The following is a 23,103-nucleotide window of genomic DNA, read 5'->3' on the forward strand; positions in this document are numbered from 1 at the left end:
TTATGATTTTGATTGTCCCTTTGGTATCGTTCGTCCCTCTTTTTTAAATCATCACATAAACATGTTTTAGTGCAATGCTAAATGAAAGTGGAGGTTTAGAGTCAACAAATAGAACCTCATCATTTACGAAAACTTCATTTATAATTGTTTGGAACAATGTACTACTTAAGATACTTGATATAAATTTCTGGAACGTTATCAACATAGTTTTTAAAATTGCATACAGAAAGGTGGTGAATTTACAGGATTTACATAAACATCAAGGTAAAATCTGTTTGACAGTGAAACTTTCACTTACTATAGACACATGATAGAGAATTGTAGATGTTATGCTTCACCCAGAGAGATTTTTGACATCACTTTCGAAAAACAATTGAAGTTCTTGCTTCAATTATCAATTTAAAATCATAATCTCACATTTTAATGTTGTTTTGTTAAAAATGCAAAAAATATCTCAAATTGGCAATATTTATCAATTATGGAATTTTGAATAGGTATATATGTATACGTTATACTTGTTTAAATTATTTCGACGAAGTCCGGGTGTCAATATAATCTAACAAGTCCGTATATAGCGTATTGACTGAGTAAAAGTATATAGTCTATATGTATGTACTATATAATATATTTTATAAAACGGCTTGCAATAATCTTTCGGTGTATTTTTAAATTTTATTTTGCAAGAATTGTAACATATTATTAAAAATATCAATATTCTTTGAACAACTCAATAGCTTGTGGCGTTAGCTTTCAAGTTTTTTTAGCGTCTGTATTTTAACATTAAAATTAAATGTCTTTAACTCTGATAAAATGACACATCTTCTTTTCGTTTGGTGCGGCGCTTCCCCCATGGTTGTTATATTTGTAGTCAAGACGTCATCAATCTTTAGCAAGATTGATCAATGTACATATAAATAGAATTGTAGCGTCAATGTACCTACAGTATAAGAGTATTTAAGAGTTTGTGAACTATAAGTAACACGACGAGTGCCACATGTGGAGCAAGATCTCCGTCCCTTCCGAAGCACTTGAGATCAGCCCCGGTTTTGATGTGGTTCGTGTTACTTAGTCTTTAGCTTTCTATGTTGTGTCTTGTTTACTATAATTTGTCTGTTTTTCTTTTTTAAGCGATGTCATTGCCACTAAAGTAAATGTTGTTTAATGTATTTTATAAGGCAGAATGATAAACATTGCAATATTTTTCTATGATATCTTTAAGTTAGAAACTAATCATATGAACATGTTGGTAAATAGTGGAAATTTCAAATTTGTAATTTTTTTTGACACAATGCTTTTCAAGTAATTAATTCAGAAAAAAAAACTCCATGTTGAACAAAATGGGATATTGACTTTTATCGACTTAAATAGTAATTAGTATGAAATCGCTTATTTGTAGTGTCTCGAAAAAAGCTACAAAAACTCTAAATTATACAAAAAGGATAATCGTTTGTAGCATTTTGAAACAGCATAAGTGATCGTTAGAAGTTGATTCATAAAATAATTTCAACTTAATCGTTCCTTTGGAAATTTGGTGTGTGTAAGATACCAATGCGCACATTTTAGACATGAACAAAAGCAAAACTATATAGAAATAACAGTAACAAATAGTATATTTTCATCGAAACTGAGGAATTATAAATCATTTTACTTACAGTATCTGAAATGCATGAAATGAAAGGGTAACATTCTCATATAATTTCAATAAAACCTGAGTCAAACAGCAGCATTTTCGTAGATGTCCTTGTTGTTTTACCAAAAGTCAGACCAAGACCCTTTTACTGTTTGCTGCACGTCCAACATTATGTAAATTACATCCATTCGCGACAAATTTTGTTCCAAAAAGCGTCCCGTTTCTCGACGAATTCGTCCCAAACTTCTGTTCATAATCCGATTTAATACTATTTGTATGCGTGGGTCTTGAAAAAAGTAAAATCACAAAAATACTGAACTTAGAGGAAGATCAATTGGGAAAGTCCATAATCACATGGCAAAATCAAATAACAAAACGCATCAAAAACGAATGGACAAAAACTGTCATATTCCTGACGTGGTACAGGCATTTTCAAATGTAGAAAATGGTGGATTAAACCTGGTTCTATAGCGCTAACCCTCTCACTTTAATGACAGTCTCATCAATTTCCGATATTTTTACATTGATGCGTTAAATAAACAGACAATAAATATAATAGTCAAAATATGGGTACATCAGTCATCATCGTTTAACACTTTTAAAAGGAACAATTTAACAGAACACAAAAACATCTACTATCTACGAACATATTTATTGAGTGTCTGACGTCAGAAAATTTTATACGTCACATACATTTTTCGTTCAATGTGCGTACAAACAATTTTAAAATTTTCATGGGAATGTTAGCATACAGGGTTAAAAAATCAAAAGTATGTAAGAATAGATTTAAGAAATAGACCGAGATTTAAACTAGTCCAAAAGCTTGAAGCTCACTTTACAATTTGACAAACTTTTAGTTTTAACCGCATCAAATATGTAATAATAAGATTTTAAATAAATTATTAGGAAAATTAAGGTGTACACTTTTATTTCGTCTATCAGATGTTACATTTTTAGCTCAACTGGCCCGAAGGACCAAGTGAGCTTTTCTCATCACTTGTCGTCCGTCGTCGTCCTGCGTTAACTTTTACAAAAATCTTCTCCTCTGAAACTACTGGGCCAAATTTAACTAAACTTGGCCACAATCATCATTGGGGTATCTAGTTTAAAAAATGTGTCCGATGACCCGGTCAACCAACCAAGATGGCCGCCATGGCTAAAAATAGAACATAGGGGTAAAATGCAGTTTTTGGCTTATAACTCAAAAACTAAAGCATTTAGAGCAAATCTGACAGGGTAAAATTGTTCATCAGGTCAAAATCTATCTGCTCTGAAATTTTCAGATGAATCGGACAACTTGTTGTTGGGTTGCTGCCCCTGAATTGGTAATTTTAAGGACATTTTACTGTTTTTGGTAATTATCTTGAATATTATCATAGATAGAGATAAACTGTAAACAGCAATAATGTTCAGCAAAATAAGATTTACAAATAAGTCAACATCACCGAAATGGTCAGTTGACCCCTTTAGGAGTTATTGCCCTTTATAGTCAATGTTTAACCATTTTTCGTAAATCTTAGTAATCTTTTACAAAAATATTCTCCTCTGTAACTACCGGGCCAAATTAATGCAGACTTGGCCACAATAATCATTGGGGTATTTAGTTTAAAAAATGTGTCCGGTGACCCGGCCAACTAACCAAGATGGCCGCCATGGCTAAAAATAGAACATGGGGGTAAAATGCAGTTTTTGGCTTATAACTAAAAAAACAAAGCATTTAGAGCAAATCTGACAGGGTAAAATTGTTCATCAGGTCAAAATCTATCTGCCCTGAAATTTTCAGATGAATCGGACAAATTGTTGTTGGGTTGCTGCCCCTGAATTGGTAATTTTAAGGAAATTTTACTGTTTTTGGTTATTATCTTGAATATTATTATAGATAGAGATAAACTGTAAACAGCAATAATGTTCAGCAAAGTAAGATTTACAAATAAGTCAACATGACTGAAATGGTCAGTTGACCCCTTTAAGAGTTATTGCCCTTTATAGTCAATTTTTAACCATTTTTCGTAAATCTTAGTAATCTTTTACAAAAATCTTCTCCTCTGAAACTAATGGGCCAAATTAATGCAGACTTGGCCACAATAATCATTGGGGTATTTAGTTTAAAAAATGTGTCCGGTGACCCGGCCAACTAACCAAGATGGCCACCACGCAAAAAAATAGAACATGGGGGTAAAATGCAGTTTTTAGGCTTATAACTAAAAAAACAAAGCATTTAGAGCAAATCTGACATGGGTAAAAAAAATTATCGGGTCAAGATCTATCTGCCCTGAAATATTCAAATGAATCAGACAACCTGTTGTTGGGTTGGTCAATTGACCCCGAAGGAGTTATAGCCCTTGATATAGTCAAGTAAAATTTTACTAACATTTTCCACTGTAACTACTGGGTCAAGTTCATTATAGATAGAGAAAATTGTAAGCAGCAAGAATGTTCAGTAAAGTAAGATCTACAAACACATCACCATCACCAAACCACAATTTTGTCTTGAATCCATCTGTGTCCTTTGATTAGTATTCACATAGACCAAGGTGAGCGACACAAGCTCTTTAGAGCCTCTAGTTAATATATACCTAAATGTAAGTTAAGTTGTCTACATGCAAAATATATTTTTCTTTCAGGATTTAAAGTAGTCGTTTTAGGTAGTTTAAATGGGAAAATGTGTGCCTTCAACCGATACCAGCCATTTATGTTTTGGACAAACGGAAGCAGTGAATGTACATTCCAAAAATCATTGTGTAGCGGAGAGGGTCAGATGGTTGTGACTGACAATTTAACCAGGACGGATACTACCTGTCGTTGTGATTACAGAAAAGGGTATTCCTTTGTTATACAATCTAAGTATATCACTTATTGTATACCTTCTGAAGAAGATTGTTCATGTTACAATAAACAATGTCTTGGTGGATATATACTTAATGCAGGTACAGCACTATGAACACACAAGTTGTTAGTTATTGTAGTGTTAATGATGTTAATTAGGAGTGTCAACTCGGTGAAGATTTATCAATCTAGTACTCGTTAGATTTACTGAGCGATACTCGAGTACGCACTCTTTAAAACATTTACAGGTGGAAACACAGAATTATACCCATTTTTTTTATGTTGGTCGTTGCATTATGAACGTAAAACCCTTAAAATTATGACCTTGGACTAGATAATAGTAGTCCAAGGAATTTTGTATCATAACTAATAGCCGATTTACTCTATTTACTAACTATGTTAGCTGACTATAATCTAATCAAGTAATTATTATAACAATTAATATCTTTAGAAAAATGATTACTCTAACAACAACATTTGGGAACCGTTAAACACACATTTGATTATTATTAAAGGGGTTATGATAAAAACTTTCGAAAGGGCTGACAAAGGGTGCGACGAATATTTTCTTATTGAAAATATTATCTTGTCAACGTTGTCTGGGACAAGGCGATATCTCAAAGATGTAAGGTAACTAACAGTCATGCGGATGAAAATTGATGCTCTCACAGTACAGAGGTTGGGGATGACCAAAATGAACTAAAAGTGTAGGCATTGGTAAAGTACTGTTTGTCAAAATATATCCTTCATCTGTTTGGAGGAATTTTAAATGAAAGTTAAACACAAACATTCGAATCGTTTTTTTATTTTATCAGACCAATATTTTTTTTTAATTCCAGAAGGCGCTCTCAATAAAACTATTTCTTGTTGAATGTTAGGAAAGAAACAAAATTTTAACAGCAAACTGATTAGTCGAGTAATATTTTAGTAATCGATACTCGGTACTACCGAGCGATAATCGAGTACTGGAGTACTCGTTGACATCCTTCATATACATCAGAAAGAAACGTTTTTTTTTAAAATTAGGTTGAACTATACGTATGCGTTCTATATTCTGTTGTTGATTCTTTACTTTAAGTTTCGTATTATTAATCAAGCTGTGTGGAGTATTCATTGGAAACAATTATACCCATCCTGTTTCGTCGCGCAATTACAGTCATATGGATTGTGTTTAAAATGTTTTTTCAAAAAGTAAAGGTGAAGTTGTCAATTTATTTTTTCCCAAAACGTTTAGAAATATATGCCCTTGTCAGTTTGACTGCAGGACAAGTTATTATATAGCTTCAAAATCATAAAAATGGGGATTTCACTCGTTGCTCAAAGACATATAAGGCTTAGAAAAGTTGTAGAAAACTGCTATGTTTTGAGATGACAGGTTAAATTATATGTCCTTTCATGAGCTCTTTTTGGGACCTTTGCAATTTAAGACACCATTGATATATTTTTATTTTTCATTCTTCAACCAATTTTGAAATGATATTTATTGTAAGTGTTATTTTTAGTCCTAGTCTGCCTTTCATCAAATTAAATTTTTTTTTTAAGATTATCAATGTGTAGTAGGCAGCCACAATGGTCGTACAACCAACGACCCAACCATCTCTTCCGAGTAAGTTGATACATTCAAATATTATAATTGTTAGAACATTTCATTTAGTCGAAGAATGTACTGTTGTTTTAATTATTTCATCTTAGTTGTTGATTTCGTCAAATAATTAATATTTTAGAAATGTGAGCGTACGCTTCAAAAAGAAGAAAAAAGGATAGAAAAACAATATATCATTCTGCTATAAAATATCATTAATATTAAATACTAGTACTATTCAAAATAAATTTGAAATGGAGAATTTATCTTTGACTAAATTGCAGATATGCATGAGACCGAAAAAACAGCATTTTGTTGCGGCTCTTCATGCATCTGTAAGTCAAAGTGAGACTTTCAACATAGCATAAAAGGTCACAACCCACTTCAATTACAAGAACGATTCTGACATGGCGTTTGTTTGTATTGCATCATATGCAAGATAATAAAATTACAACTCTAAATTGAAACTCAGTTGCAGGTAATTTCATAAAGTAACATTACATATGATATAATGAAGGTAATCAACAATATTCTAAAACACACTTTATCATTTTTTACCGTTAGTTTTAGTGTTGAAATTTTATATCTCTGTTGACTGTACGATAACAAACTATATATCCTTCTCGTCAATGATAGGCAACAAGACGTGTTCTTTGTGAATGACGTCCTCATGCATAGTCGTCCTATTTCGCGACCTTGAAAGTTAGTCCTAGGGAACCAAGAAAATTTGACCTCCGATCATACGATGTTATGTATAAAAAGAAATAATGAAACGGTCGGGAAGATTAGAGATCAAACAAGAATGAGAGATTCAGCAAATGAATATATCTTGAAGCTGTTTTTGTACGTATGGAGAAACATATATTTTGAGTTCTTTGATCCATAAAATTTTAATTGTATTTTCAGAAATAAATCAACAGAAATATTTGTTCAAACTGGTAAGTTGTTTGCAAAGGTTTTTTTTATGAATATTTGTTGTACATACATTATTTTTTACCTATTACGTAATTATCAGTACTACAGAATGATACAGAATTTTTAATTAAACAAAAAAGTGAGTTATCATTATTATTAGCCCTATCAAATTTTTAAAGTCTTTCTTTGCTATTTAATGTACGTATTCACTTTTGTCCGAACAAGGTATTCAAATTCCTTGCTTGGTGACAAAAGTTTATTCGCAGACAGTTTAGTCACACAACTAGCAGGTTTACTATGCCTTACGGAGACTACAATAGTTCACCGATGTTCTAATATCAATTCACGACTTGAGAAAAAAAGATAATAAAAATATCAGAATAACACAAACCTAAAGACATACTATAAATAGCAACACTTATAATTTCTGAAGTAAATAAATATAAAGCTGCTGATGCATTAACCAGTTAATGTTTTCTTTCAACCAAAACATGACACCAAGAATTTACTTAGACAACAACATCCGTTAGTCTTTATTAATTTTACTGTTTGATACACAATGCTATGAGCTGGTTGTTTATAGTTAAATTGTATCATTCTATTTGAGGTTGAGATGAAAAAAGAATTGTTATATGGTTTGGACATGTATCATCTGCGTTAATCAAGCTAGTATTTTTCAGTAGATCCCACACAAGACCAAATGAGATTCAGGGACAAAGGACCAGTTGTTGCTTTTATATGTACAGGTAAAATATTTGTTTTATCTAGGCTTAATTAAATTACAATATCGATGGTTAAATCAAACTACTTTGACGTATATATACTTATAAAAAAAGACGATCATACAACTTACAAATGAAAAAGAATTGTTTTTGCAAATGAACCTGCCTTGATAAATGTATCTGTTGGGAATACTGAGAAAAACAAACCAAAACACAACTAAACCTGAGGAAACGTTAAATGTCACGCTGCAATCTCTCTCAAGTTAGGACAATGTGTAAATATTTTTACAAACAGTTAAATGACAATCCCTGAATGAATGCGAAATGTTTTCCAATTAAAATTGAAATAAAAGGGTGAAAATCGTAATTGCTCTCGATGATCTGCCTTTCATGGTATGATCTTATTTAAGAAAGTTCAAACGATATGCCTGCAACAACACTGTTATCTTTTATTAATAGTGACATCGGGAAGTTTTGTGCGGGCAAAGCAATGTCTCAACCCCCTCCCCTTTCCGATGCAGCGAGAAGGGTAAATTGTTGGGCTAACATGTCCGTGACCTTTTGATTGCTAGTTTTACTATTCAAGTATATTCATGGTTGTTTATGATACATGTTTAACAGATAATTCTAAACATGTCTTTTCAAAAATAATGTAATAGGTAATAATAGAGGGTCATCAGATAATTGTATATTCTTCATACGAATCTGAATTTTGGTAAGATACACAGTGCATGGTTAGGCTTCTATTTTGATTTCCCAAAGGTCTAACTGATACTCCAATGTCGTTTCCCTTGTGGGTGAGGTAAGAATAAATTATTTATCATTTGATATCAATCACATTTTTCATAATATTCATTGAAGTTTGAATGCTTTTTTATTGTAGTTTCCTTTATTATTATTCTGTTGGGGATTGTCTGCACAATACGCATGGAAAAAAGTGAGTACTTATTCTATTAAAAAGACGTAAGTAATGACTCTTTGTTCTAAAATTAAATAAAACATATGTTTTGAAAGGTCATTTATACGTTTCTAGTGTTCTAACTTTCCTGAATTTGCAACAGAAACCTCTCTATATACCAAAACAATATGAATATTTAAAATCTAAAACAAAACAAAGAACGTAATGTGAGACACATGTTTCCTTGAATAAGGAAAAATATCAGAAAAGAAGATAAAGAAATATATTTGAGGTTTATCTAAATAAGCTGAAACAGTCATTAGTTTGAAATAACAACATCGTGATTCATACAATGTATCATTTGCAAAACTTAACTCGGTCTTTATACTCGTCAATTTTGATAATTCATGAATTGTATTATGCACAGCTGAATGATCAGTTTTGAACGAGAACTGTTTTAGCGACTTTAAAACACTATAACCTGTTAATTTATTATTTCATTTATTTCTCAAGTATTATTTATGCCTAAACAGGAAAAAAATATTGAGATGCAGATCATAAGACTGTTTCAAACAGCTATTTGTGAACCCGAGACAACATAGACCTCAATATGTTGTATGCAAACCCTATCATTCTTTTCTGTTATTAAATTATACAATTAAAACACCCTAATACTACCAAAACGGCATATGTCATACTAGTGACGTCGTCCTTGTCATATAAATCACGTGATTTTAAAAATGAAACAAAGTGTATACCTCAGGAATAATTTACCTTAGCTGTATTTGGCAAACCTTTAGAATTTTGGTCCTCAATGCTTTTCAACTTCGTACTTTATTTGGCCTTTTTAACTTTTTTGAATTCGAGTGTCACTGATGAGTCTTTGTAGACGAAACGCGCGTCTGGCGTAAATACAAAATTTAATCCTGGTATATATACTGAGTTTATTTACAACCACTGGGTTGATGCCACTGGAGGTGGAGTTCTAATTCCCCGGGGGTATCACCAGCTCAGTAGAAATCCCTACTGTGTTGACATAAATTATCATTGACATGGTCATGTTTATAAATTGACTGTTTACAAAACATTTATACTTTTGAAATACGAAGGCTTTTCTACCTCAGGAATAGATTACCTAAGCTGTATTTTGCAAACCGTTTAGAAATTTTGGTCCTTAATACTCTTCAACATTATACTATATTTGGCCTTTTTAAATTTTTTGAATTCGAGTGTCACTGATGAGTCTTTTGTAGACGGAACTCGCTTCTGGCGTAAATACACAGTTTAATACTGGTATCTATGATGAGTTTATTTGCCTAGCCTGAGTACATTGCAACTTTCAAAATATGATATTACATGTAGTGTAAGTATTATTTTAAGGTTTTCTTTGTATTGGTCTTCCTACTTACTGAATGTTGCGTTTATTGATCAATTGGCAAAAAATTAAACATTGGGTATTATGTTTTATTATTTCAAACAGAAACATATAGATGTACTGGTGAATTAGGCCTGCAACGTATCACAACAGGGGTGAATGAAGAAACTTTTGTACTACAATCAGGTGAAAAAGGCTAGTTATATTTAACTATATCTATTCGTTAAATGAAACCACTCAGCCGATAACATGTATTGTAGTATATTTTCTGTCATTTTTTATTACCTCTGTGATAGTTTGTTAAATTATAACTTTTCCCCTAATTTTTTGGCAACGACTGTGTTTTAAAAGTGTTATATTGCTTCTAAGTTTCTACTTTATTTGTAAAACAGTAGAACATTGACTACGGTAAATCCATCAAATGTATGTTGAAATATTGTCGAAACCACCGACTGGAGTTCAGTATAATTTTCAACAAAACGTTCTTATTATTAAATACATTGTATAGGTATTTGAATGTACATGTCGTATATATTAAGTTTTTTAAATCTGTTGATTTAAATCCTCAATGCTTTTCAACTTTGTACTTGTTTGGCTTTATAAATATATTGATATGAGCGTCACTGATGAGTCTTATTAAGACGAAACACGCGTCTGGCGTACTAAATTATAATCCTGGTACCTTTGATAACTATTTACACCACTGGGTCGATGCCACTGCTGGTGGATGTTTCGTCCCCAAGGGTATCACCAGCCCAGTCGTCAACACTTCGGTGTTGACATGAATATCAATAATGTGGTCATTTTAATAAATTTCCTGTTAAAAAACTTTGAATTTTTGCGAAAAACTAAGGATTTTCTTATCCCAGGCATAGATTACCTTGGCCGTATTTGGTACAACTTTTTGGAATTTGGATCCTCAATGCTCTTCAACTTTGTACTTGTTTGGCTTTATAAAAATTTTGATATGAGCGTCATTGATGAGTCTTATGAAGACGAAACTCGCGTCTGGCGTACTAAATTATAATCCTGGTACCTTTGATAACTATTGAAAGTGCAGACAGGAATATGCATATTCGCAATTGGTCAAATAGTCAAATAGTCAAAAAGTCTTCAAATTTGTTCTTGTTTGGCTTTATAAATATTTTGATATGAGCGTCACCAATGAGTCTTATGAAGACGAAAAGCGCGTTTGTCGTACTTAATTATAATCCTAGTACATGTACCTTTGATAACTATTTGACGCTCATATCAAACTAGCCAAACAAGTATAAGCCTAAAGAGCACTGAGGACATAAATCCCAAAAATGGTGCCAAATACTGTTAATGTTTGTTATGCCTGGTATAGGTAAATCCTTAGTATTTTGTATAATTCGTAACTTTGCAAACGGTTAATTTTTATAAAAAAAACATGTATTTTTTTGATATACATATAGAACATAATGTTCAAGATTTTAATTAAAGTAGAAGGATATACTAGTATTAGTCAAAAACAAAAGACTGATTAAAGTAGTGGAACAGGTTTTCCCTAAACTAGACACGAGTTAACCCAATTTTTCTGATGGGGTTGCCACAATCTATAGTTTAACGCTGAATTTGATATGTTTTATTTCTAAGCATTAAATATTTTTCCAAACATACAATTCAATTCATTCACATAATTGTAATCTTGTTAACATTACAAAACGTAAGGAGTCATCTTTTTGGTGAGAACTAATACGGGTATACACTCATAACATAAAATCAGTTTGTGCTCAGCAAAAAAAAAACCAACTCGAAATTGAGAGGACCAGCGTTTGTATTGCTGTTCTCAAATTTGACTTTTTGACGAAGTCGTATTACCAAGTTTTGAAAAGAAAACAAAATTTGAACCCAACAAATGAAACATAAGACCTTAACGCGGGCATATACAGCTTATGAACTGTTGTAGGATGATGTTTGTAAAAGATAATTATGTATGGAGAATTTCATAAAAGGTATCAAAAGCCCTTTCCCTTTTTCCAAAGTTCGAAATTTGTTTCTTTTTTGTTAAAATTAACTATTTTCGTGTTTCTGGCCTCAGACCCCAATTATTCTTCTCCTTTGCTACAATGCATCTTCTTTTGGTTAAAGTCAAATTAAATTTAAAAATTTGCACCGCTTCAAACATGAAATAAATGTAACTACTTATATATAGACCATTATTAGTCTAATAAAATATGCTTCTAAGACAATAGGATCCATCAGTGCTTTTTCTTTTGAGAGCCTTATTAACATGTCAATGGTGGGATATGAACCTTGTATAAATGACTAAGACCGACTAAGGCTAAGTTGAGGGGGGGGGGGGGGGGGGGCGGAGGGGTCCTCATCCCGAAATCTCGGTCTTAAAAACATGAAATCCCGAGATGCAGAATTTAAAGAAATATATTCCCCGGATCCTGTATTGATCAATCTCCAAATCCCGAGCTTAAAAACTTGATCCCGAAGTCCCGTAAAAAGGTCCTGCCTCCCACTAGTCTCTACCCTACTTTCATTTTTGCCAAATCACTACTTTCACTTTTAACAATAATTTGTTATGCCCCATTTATGTGCATTATGTTTTCTAGTCTGTACATCCGTGCGTTCGTTCGTTCGTTCGTTCGTGACGTCCGTCAGTCTGTCCCGCTTCAGGTTAAAGTTTTTGGTCGAGTTAGTTTTTGATGAAGTTGAAGTCCAATCAACTCGAAACTTAGTAAATGCAGTGTCGAGGTGGCACTGTGTACTATGGACACGTTCTTGATTCCACATGTTTTATTTATTTTTATATATATGCAACTGGTATGACCCCTTAAATAGTAAACATTTCAAAGAAAACAGTAGGCAGAATACAGAGAGGATCTATATATTAAAGTAGCATAATCGTAGTTTACATGTAGATAAAACGCGTAAAATAATTGCCCTCTCTAAGGAGGTATAATAGTTGTGTTTCTTGCGAACTAAACAACATGATATGGAGAACGCACTGGTTGGTTTATTTATTTTTCGATTTTTGTTATCTATCATACGATTGGTTGTTTTACACCGGAAGTCTTATCTATGACTAAAAGTCAGTCTGATTACGGAATCAATATCCGGACTCCTTTTTTGTCGTTTTTCTTCAAAAATAACTCAATCTGAATAATCATAAGATTGGATGACAAATGCAACTATGCATGTTAACTATAGAATACTGATGCATGGTGATTAATTAATCGTGGAAGGAAGAGAAGCGAAACACAAAACGAGGTCTTCTCGTTTAATAGTATAATAGACAAAATGATAAGCAGTGAAAAATAACTGTGTCGCATACCATGTGCGTTGCATTTATTTCAATGGTATTTTAATTTAGAAAGAAAACAAAAATAAGAAATACCTTTGACTGGACTGAGTACATTACAACTTTACAAGTATACTAGTACATGTTGTTTAAGTACCGTATTAATTTTTCTTTGCATTATACTTTTTCTAACTGATTTATGTGTTCATTGATCAAAGTACAAATCATTAAATATTGGTTATTATGTTTTGTTATTTCAAACAGAAACAGATAGCTGTACTGGTAAATTAGAGTTGCAACACACCACAGCAGAGGTTAACGAAGAGACTCTAGTACTACAACCATTTGTAAAAGGCTAGTTTTATTTTACGATATTTTTCCGTTTAGAATAAACCATCTACGGATTACAGATACTGTGGTTTCTTTTCTGTCATTTTGGTTTCCTCTGTAATGGTTTATGGATGCTTTTTTTCTTGCTTTTTGTTTTGTTTTAAAAAGTGTTGTATTGTCTCTTTCTTTATACTTTATCTTGTAAAATAGTAGAACATTGACTTCGGTCAATCAATAAAATGTGTGTTTTAAATCTATTATAATTGAGATTGGTAGAACTTGCAACAAAAACATTCTTATCTTTAGATACAGTGTATGGTTATTTGAATACATGTATTAAGATTCCTAAATCCTAAGTGCAGACAGGAATAATTGGGCAAAAACATCTAGATTTCACTAAACTTGTATAGAAAATTCGAAGGATTTATTAGTTTAAGTCATTAAACAAAATGAGTGTTTATAGGCAACAAAAAATGGAAAAGGAGGGGACCAGCGCTTGTTTTGCTGATTCTCATCTCAAAAACTGTACTTTTCTTCAAAATTTTGAAAGAAAAACGCCAACTCAACCCGACAAATTTATATGTAGTAATTCATTAATAAAAATCAGTTACTTTATTTAAAAAAAAAGAAAACAGAATAAGGGGATGTGTTATGATTGATAATAAGACAACGAAGTGTCCATCAACGTTAAAATTAATTGGCTGTATCATAAGGCCAATTTAGTAACTGTATTTTGTATTGAACATTATGATTGTGCTTTTCACTTTCAGAACATCAAATACATTTAGAATATAAAAAAAGAGGAACAGTTCAAGATAGTTTTATACGTACAAAAGCATTTACGTACATTTATACAACTTTGAGAGAAAATCAAGTAACACTTATTTCTGGACCACCAGGCTGCGGAAAGACGTCAATGTGCTATCAAGCCGCTTTTAAATTAAAAGAGACAGATAACTATGAAATAATTGATGTATCAAATCCAATTCAACTTATTAGGGCTTTAATTGAAAATACAAAGCCATTAATTGTAATAGACGATATAGTTGGAAAGTATTCGTTAAACGAAAATAGTTTACAGACGTGGGGAGCACAATCAAACTTTATTTGCCATTTGCTAAGTCACAGTTTGAATGCTAAATTGATAGTCACGTGTAGATCATATATCTTTAGAAACGAAAAATTTAGTGTTTTAAAACTTCCTCATTTTCATTGCGATATGTTGGCAGATGAAATGTTAATGACAAAAGAGGAGAGACGGCAACTATTCAATCTTTATGTTTCTGAAGAAGAGATCCAGTCACTCCAAGATACAGTTGTAATGTTATATAGTTTTTTCCCATTAATTTGCATGCACTATCAATTTCAATTACAAAAAGAGGTAACAGACTACTTTACGAATCCCTATGATATAATTGAGACTGAAATGAATGGACTGCGGCTTTCGTCAGATCCTTGCTTTATTGCTTTAGGATTATTAGTTATCTCTTATAACAATATTGATAAACAATCTTTAATTGTGCACGACCATAAGCAAACAGCCGACACCGCTATTACCGAAATTCTATACGATATACTACAAGAGATTGATTATGCATTAATAACATCATTGAAGGGAGTCTCTTCCAGCCTTTCATTTTTGAAAAATATATATGTCAAAGAAACAATTTCAACATTTACCTCTATTAATAAGTCCATGTTTGATATGCTAGTGGGAACTGTCGGCCGACATTTAATACCATGTATACTGAGGCATAGCAAAAGTGAACTCATTAAAGAATACTTTGAACTTTTGCAATTTACCAGCGATCGAAACCCTCATACTATTACAATTGACAGTCGTTACGACAAATTGTATTTTAGGCGGATTATAGAAGACATTAATAATGGTTTCAATTTGGATGTTTTTGATTCTGTTCAAATGAAACATAAAGAATACCGATCGTATTTCTTAGAAAACGTTTTGAAAACTGAAACACCTATATTCTGTAAATCTAGAAAGGACGGATCATCACCGTTGCACGTTACAACACTTCTTGGATACAATGAACTTTCATTCTTTTTTGTTGAAAGCGACAAATCGCAGGTAAATTCAAGAGACAACACCGGTAAAACTCCTTTGCATTTGGCATGTTTGAAGGGCAATGTAGCTGTGGCAAAAGTATTGATTAAATTTAATGCTGAAGTTAATCAATTGGATATAAATAAAGTGACACCATTTATGTTAGCTTGCTCATCTGGTCACACCGAACTCATAAAGTTTCTTCTCACAAAGGACGTGCATATCAATGCTTTTAATTCGTTTGGATCCACTCCACTTCTAGAGGCATGCATGAAAAACAACGTTGAAGCGTGTTCTCTTTTACTCGAAAATAAAGCTAAGGTCGATTGTTTTAATAAAAACGGCGATACACCTTTACATTTAGCATGCCAAGCCGGGCAGACTAAAATTCTGAACCTGATATTAAAATATAGTGTAGATACATGTATAAATAGGCCGAATGTCAAAGGTTACACTCCGTTTTATTTAGCTATAAGTAATGGACAAAACGAAATCGCAAACACAATTATAAAATATGGAGCTGATCCAAATTACCAAAACGAAAACGGATCAACTGCTTTACACAGCGCATGTGAGACAAATAAATTCGAAATTGTGAAAATTTTACTAGAACAGTATCAAGTAGAATTCAATAAAAAAGACAATAAAGGCAGAACTCCACTGGATGTTTCTAAAATCCACAAACACAAAGATATCTCTCAACTACTAATTGACAGAGAACAACGAGACGAAAACAAAGTCAATATGCCGATTGTAAGTACATCAACTTGTTAATAGGATTAAGATGTTAAAAAACTCCGAGGGAAATTGTAAACGGAAAGACCTTACGCAAATGTCAAAATCAAATGCTCAAAGTCATCAAACAAATGAATAACAGCTGATACATTCAAAACTTTGTACATGTATTTTCAGATGTAGAAATTGGCGTCTTAAACCAGCTTGTAAAGTTATTTAAGCCTCCCACTTGTATGATATATATTTATTATATTTACTTTTTGATGTTTTGTCTTTTTATAATAATAGTTACTATAAGCGGTAATCAATAACAATGTTACAACTTATCCTTAGAGTATTATGTATCTTAAATACAAATTATAGTTAATATGTAGTGACGTTCGCAATTTAAATAAGAGAGGAGAGGTCATCGGCCTTACTTTTAAAGAAACATTCCTTTAGCAATTGTATAGCCACTTAAACATCGTGTTCATAGAATTGCAGGTTAATGTATCATTTCATCGTTTTTCACGTTATGCTGAGATTGAACTGATATGCATGCACTCAAAATCTTTCAATTAAAAACAAAATTAAGAGATCAACGGTCATTTTGTTTTGAAATATACGTTTCAGAATAATCGTATCTCAATTGATAAAATGATAGTCAAATATGTTTATGTAACTACAAGTATTTTTTTGTATACATAAATACATTATGATCATTTATAAATCATTTTTAAAGACTAAACACTAAATACGTTTGTTGGAGGGTGTTCTATTTAAATTTATGTTATGTGTATATTTGTTAGTATTTTTATTTCCCTATGTTGGTCACAAAGGGTAGCCCTTTTTAATATAAATGCTGTCCTTTCTCTATATGTATCTAGTCTAAGACTTATATCTAGTCACTACTGCTTAATATGTAAATTTGTCATATTTTGAATTGATGTTATAATTATAATATGCCGAAAAATAAATTTTTGAACATTCTGAATATCTTTTAAGTTACTTTCTGTATAGCCAACTAACATACATGTACAATGTGAGAATGTAAACACAAGGATTTACCATAAATAAAAAGAACTGCTATGTTAATTATTGTGTATGATTAGCAAATCAATTGTCTTCTTATTTAAGGTTACAGGTTTATCTTTAACAATCTTATAAGAAAAAAGATAGCCACACGATAAATTCAAAAAAGAAGAACGCCATGTTAATTAACACAAAAGAAATGCAATATTCATTGAATTAAAATTAGGATTTCTATTATAATTCACCTAGGACAATATGTGATTATGTTTGAACAATGGTGAAGTGAGATACCCTCTCTGTTTGTAATATGATATCAGTGAACTCAGTGGATAATAAACTTGGAATTGATAGTAAATAGCAAATACAACTATTTGTCGGATAGTTATTCTTATAATACAAGAAAACGTGAAAATAAATGAAGTTAATAGAAATCGACAATATAATTGATTTTAAAAATAAAATGGAAAGGCAAAAAACAATTGAACGTCTCGTCCTTTTTTTTAAAAGTTCATCGGAAGGTACCAAATAAACTCATCATAGATACCAGGACTAAATTTTGTAAATACGCCAGACGCGCGTTTCGTCTACAAAAAACTCATCAGTGACGCTCGAATCTAAAAAAATTAAAAAGGCCAAATAAAGTACGAAGTTGAAGAGCATTTAGGACCAACATTCCTAAAAGTTTTGCCAAATACAGCTAAGGTAATCTATGCCTGAGGTAGAAAAGCCTTAGTATTTCAAAAATTCAAGACCTTGTTGATAAATATTCCGTATCAACTTCACAAATAATACATGATGGCCTTGATGTATAGATTCTGCGTACTGATGCTGTTTATCATCTTAACAACGTGTTATATTGTTCTTTCATTTGTCTTTGTTCTATTATTAATTTTACTTTTACTGTTGGATTGTTTCTATGTGATATCCATTTAACGTGGCTCGGTACTTAAACATCCTGTCAATGTGTTTGTATTATCTTTAATTTTTTGCTAGAATAAGTGTGTTTTGTACATGCGATTTTTTGTGTTTATTTTGTTCTGATAACGTGACTCTGTACTTTAAAGGATCCCGTCAATGAGATATTGTTCTATTATATGTCATTATGATATATTTTTATTATGAATTAGAAAATACGTTGAACCACCAACGTCAAAATTATTCAATCGCGTAGTGGAATTAACTATTTGTGGATTCTTATAAATTCTATATAACTTTTGGACTATTTTAAATCTCGGTCTATTTCTGAAATGATTCTTACATACTTTGATTTTTTAACCCTGTATGCTAACATTGCCCATGTGAAATGTTTAAATTGTTTATATATTCACTGAACGACAAATTTATGTGACGTATATAATTTTTTGACCTCAGACACGCAACTCAATGAATGTGTTTGTAGATAGATGATTTTGTGTTCTGTTAAATTGTTCCTTTTAAAATTGTTACACGATGATGACTGCTGTACCAATATTTTGACTGTTTTATTTAAAATGTGTCTCTTTAGTTCACACATCATTGTAAATATAACGAAATTTGTTGAAACTCTCTTCAAAGTGAGAGGTTTAGCGCTTTAAAACCAGATTTAATCCACCATTTTCTACATTTGAAAATGCCTGTACCAAGTCAGGAATATGACAGATCTTGTCCATTCGTTTTTTATGTGTTTTGTCATTTGATTTTGCCATGTGATTATGAACTTTACGATTGGATTCTCCTCTGAGTTCAGTATTTTTGTGATTTTACTTTTTGTTCTGTCCGCAAGTACAAATGACTTGGACCAGTCTTTTTTATTTGGAAAATGAGACAAATTAAAACTGGTTTTATATTGACAAAATTGGGTGAGCAACACAAATAGATAAAATCCATTAATGTGAAATTAAATGAGATTCAGCGGTTAAATCTTTGTAAACATACATCACCGACATCTTCAACAGCTGACTTAAAAAAAAAATTAAAAAACATGCAAATGATTCTCATAGACGCGCGTAAAACGCATTATTGTGGTTGACAGTTTAACAAATGAATCAGACAAAACAGTCAATAAAAAAGTTTTTGTAATTTATAATGCATACAGCAAATCAAAGCATAATGTCATACAATTTTACACTTTTCCGATAACGTACATACTAGACGAAACAATATACAAGGAAAAACAGACAGAAAACAACATAATATATTACGTATCTAATGCGTCCAAATCGAACTTCTAGACCCATCTGCACAAGGAACGCTCAGAGCCAAATGTACAAATAGATATACGATCGTATATAAAGTAGACCTGTTTACTTCCTGATTATTATTTTGTGAAAACAAACGTTTGTGACATATCCCAGTCAATATTTTGTGTCAAAGGCTGAAAACATAAACTCAGCAATCTCATATTCAGCTACAAAAGGCACCGAAATCACAAATGTAAAATAATTCAAACGAGAAAAAAAAAGAGACCATCAATGTACATGAAATGAAAGAATACAAATATTTAATACAGCAACAAACGACAACACTGAATTGGAGGCTCCTTACCTGGGACAGGCACATACGTACAGTATGTGGCGGGGTTAAACGTGTTAGCGGGGTCCAAGCCCTCCTCTGGGATAGTGGTGTAACAGTACAATATAAGAACAAACTTTAAAAATCAGTTGATAAAGACATCTCATGAGATGAATACAAATAGAAAGGCATATGACAAAATCACGTGGACGTGACCAATTACTTGTAGTTTCGAACATAAAAATTAACACTTATTACAGATCTTTATTATTCGCCTGAAGATGTACTTTAATTATATGTTATATAACTTTCGTTAATTGAACATTGTATGGTATTCAGTTCAGGACAAGATCAACATGAATGATAATTTGATAAAATGATCCTGGTAGTGAAAAATTCAATTTTCTGATAGTGAACAAGGTCTACTTGACAACGAAAATAGTCTGTATAAGTGATGGGACAAACGATTAATGTCGTGCTTTCAGAGCTCTTTTCTAAATACACTGTCCACACATCTGAATGAAAATCCTGATATAATCTCTGATGACATTGGCAAATTGTTTATTTTAACTCTTTACAAGTTTTGTGGATGTCAAAATGACCAACTGCAGAATATGCTGTTTTAATTAAAGAGTACAGTTAATTATCTGTAAAGTAATACATATTTTCGTCTCCTTTAATTTGCTAATGAGTTTTCTCTGCTACTTTCTTGTTTAAATATTTGTTTGTTTTTGTTCTATTTGAGATTGTGACACAGTGATGACTGATGAACCTCTATTGTGTCAATTTTAACTAGTATTATGTCTGCTTTGTTCACCCATCGTTGTAAATATAATGAAATTTGATGCAACTCTCAAAAAACTGAGGGGTTTAGCGCTATAAAAGAGGAACGAAAGATATTAGAGGGACAGTCAAACTCATAAATCGAAAATAAACTGACAACGCCATGGCTAAAAATGAAAAAGACAATCAGACAAACAATAGTACACATGACACAACATAGAAAACTAAAGAATAGCAACACGAACCCCACCAAAAATTAGGGGTGATCTCAGGTGCTCCGCAATTGTAAGCAGATCCTGCTCCACATGTGGCACCCGTCGTGTTGCCTATGTGATAACAAATCCGGTAAACAGTCTAATTTGATAGGTCACATTCATGAAAGTGAAGGGGATTGTAGTTACGACGTATGAAACATATCCGATATCATTTGTGAAACGGTTATTCAATTACGGTAAAATTTACGAAGGATTGATTTCAACTTCGCCATTTGGAACTCTTGGTTAAATAGCTTCCTTGTTAGCAGCAACCCCCTATCAAGAAAATCACGATAGGAAATGCATGCACGGGAATATCTTATCAATTGGGAGATATATACCCCGTATGTAGGTACTGCTGGAATGTTGCTACTAAGAAATAGAAAGTTCACTATTGAAAAGCTGGAATCATCTCTTTTGTCGTAAAGTTTTAATTCCAACCGACCCTCATTTTCAATTTATAGATGTAAGTCAAGATATGAGGCCGACTCACATTTATCTGTAGTATCCTTTATCTCTAGTTCGACGGGATAGATGCGGTCAACATCGTCACCAAATTTTTAATAAATTAGTGAAAGAACGTCATCTATATAGCAAAAAGTAGAGTTAAAAGATATTGCTAACTTCTAATCTTTCTTCCTAAGAAGTTCCTGTATGAGGTCAGGCGCATAGTAATAAAGAAACAAGTCGGCAAGAAAAGGGACACAATTTGTTCCCATTGGAATGCCGACAGTCTGTTGAAAAATACGTACTTCGAACGTAACAATTATGTTGTCAATCAAGAAATCAATCATCTTGATAATATCAGTGTCAGAGAATTGTTTTGTTTGAATCAGAGTGATCCTTTACAAAGTATGATGTATTCCTTCCTAAGACGAGATACTTGTATCTACGTTGGCAATTCTTTTTTATGAAACAAAGCAATACCAGCTCTTCAAACTTGTCTTTTAGTTTGGAATGTGGAATACTTGTGTAAAGTGTAGAAAAGTCAAATGTTTTAATTATATTACAAGATGAAAGAGAGTTAGATTGAATGTAAAGAGCTTTGGAATTTTTAAGTATCCACATCTGATTTAAGCAAACCTCTAGAATAGGCAGTTTTACAATAACTTTGAAGCCCGTCTTTGATTGCTGATAAAATAAATGTTAATAATTTAAAAAGAGGTCTTGTGGAGCACTTGGAAGACCCAGCAATATACCGTTGTTTGTAAGGATACTTATGTAGTTTATGTGTCCAATACAGTGATGGAAGATCAAGTTCTTCATCTTTGCTTGAAATTTCAAAGGAACATAGACATGATAGAACAGACCTATGATTATCCAGGATTATAAACCATTTTCTACATTTGAAAATGCCTGTACCAAATTGGTTGTCCATTCGGTTACTGTGTTTTATAATTTGATTTTGCCATTTGATTAGGGACTTTTCGTTTTGAATTTTCCTCGGAGTGTAGTATTTTTATGATTTTACTTCATATAAGTAACTAATTGTATGATGACTTTGTACAAGTAATAACTTGTAAAAATGAGTGTACAAGTAGTTACCTGTACAAAATGATAACATGTACACGACATATATAAAAGAAACAACTTAATCCTTTATATGTACTTTTATCGGTTCTGCGTCGCATTTAGATATATACATTTACTCACATCTCGGAGTACCTCATATATAATGAACATTTTCTGAATTACCATAAGGTAATATTTATTTTAGTTGTACACTTGTGTTGTTTCAAAACAACGTAATCGCGAAAGTCATGACCATATTCGAATTCAGAAAGCAGAACAAGATTAAAATAATTATTGACAGACTTTAAGTAAAGGAGCATATGGAGAGGTTATCATTAATAACCTATAGTTATTAGCTTTCCCGTTTTAAACTGATAATGCTCAAACCCATTTTAAACATCTACATGTAAGCTCCTTTTGATTTTATCATGCGCTAGATATTTAAGCCTGAATCAACATCTATGACACACCAAACACAATCTCTAATACAATACAATAAATATTTTCGACTGATCTAAAAGTGGGAAATTATAAAGCTGGCTATAACACCTTGTTTAAATCAGCATTTTCTTCATCATTTCATAAGGAAATATTTGTACAAGTCAACAATATGATTACATAGTTTTTAGTATAATGATAACATTTGAAACCTGAATGTGCTCATTTTCTGTTTAACACAATGTACTGGATTTCAAATGGTTTTC

At 32.0% G+C, this 23,103-nt stretch overlaps 1 protein-coding gene across 1 annotated transcript; it reads left to right on the forward strand.

Moving 5' to 3' along the window:
* Positions 1 to 4,292: 4,292 nt before the first annotated feature.
* On the forward strand, positions 4,293 to 16,388 carry LOC139484166 (uncharacterized). Its single transcript, XM_071267898.1, has 6 exons — positions 4,293 to 4,557; positions 5,999 to 6,062; positions 6,945 to 6,976; positions 10,054 to 10,143; positions 13,487 to 13,576; positions 14,323 to 16,388. Exons 1-6 carry the CDS (start codon positions 4,293 to 4,295, stop codon positions 16,386 to 16,388), a joined length of 2,607 nt encoding a protein of 868 aa, XP_071123999.1.
* The last annotated feature ends 6,715 nt before the right edge of the window (positions 16,389 to 23,103 follow it).

The sequence above is a fragment of the Mytilus edulis genome, chromosome 8 (genome assembly GCF_963676685.1).
Source record: "Mytilus edulis chromosome 8, xbMytEdul2.2, whole genome shotgun sequence".
NCBI classification, from domain to species: domain Eukaryota; kingdom Metazoa; phylum Mollusca; class Bivalvia; order Mytilida; family Mytilidae; genus Mytilus; species Mytilus edulis.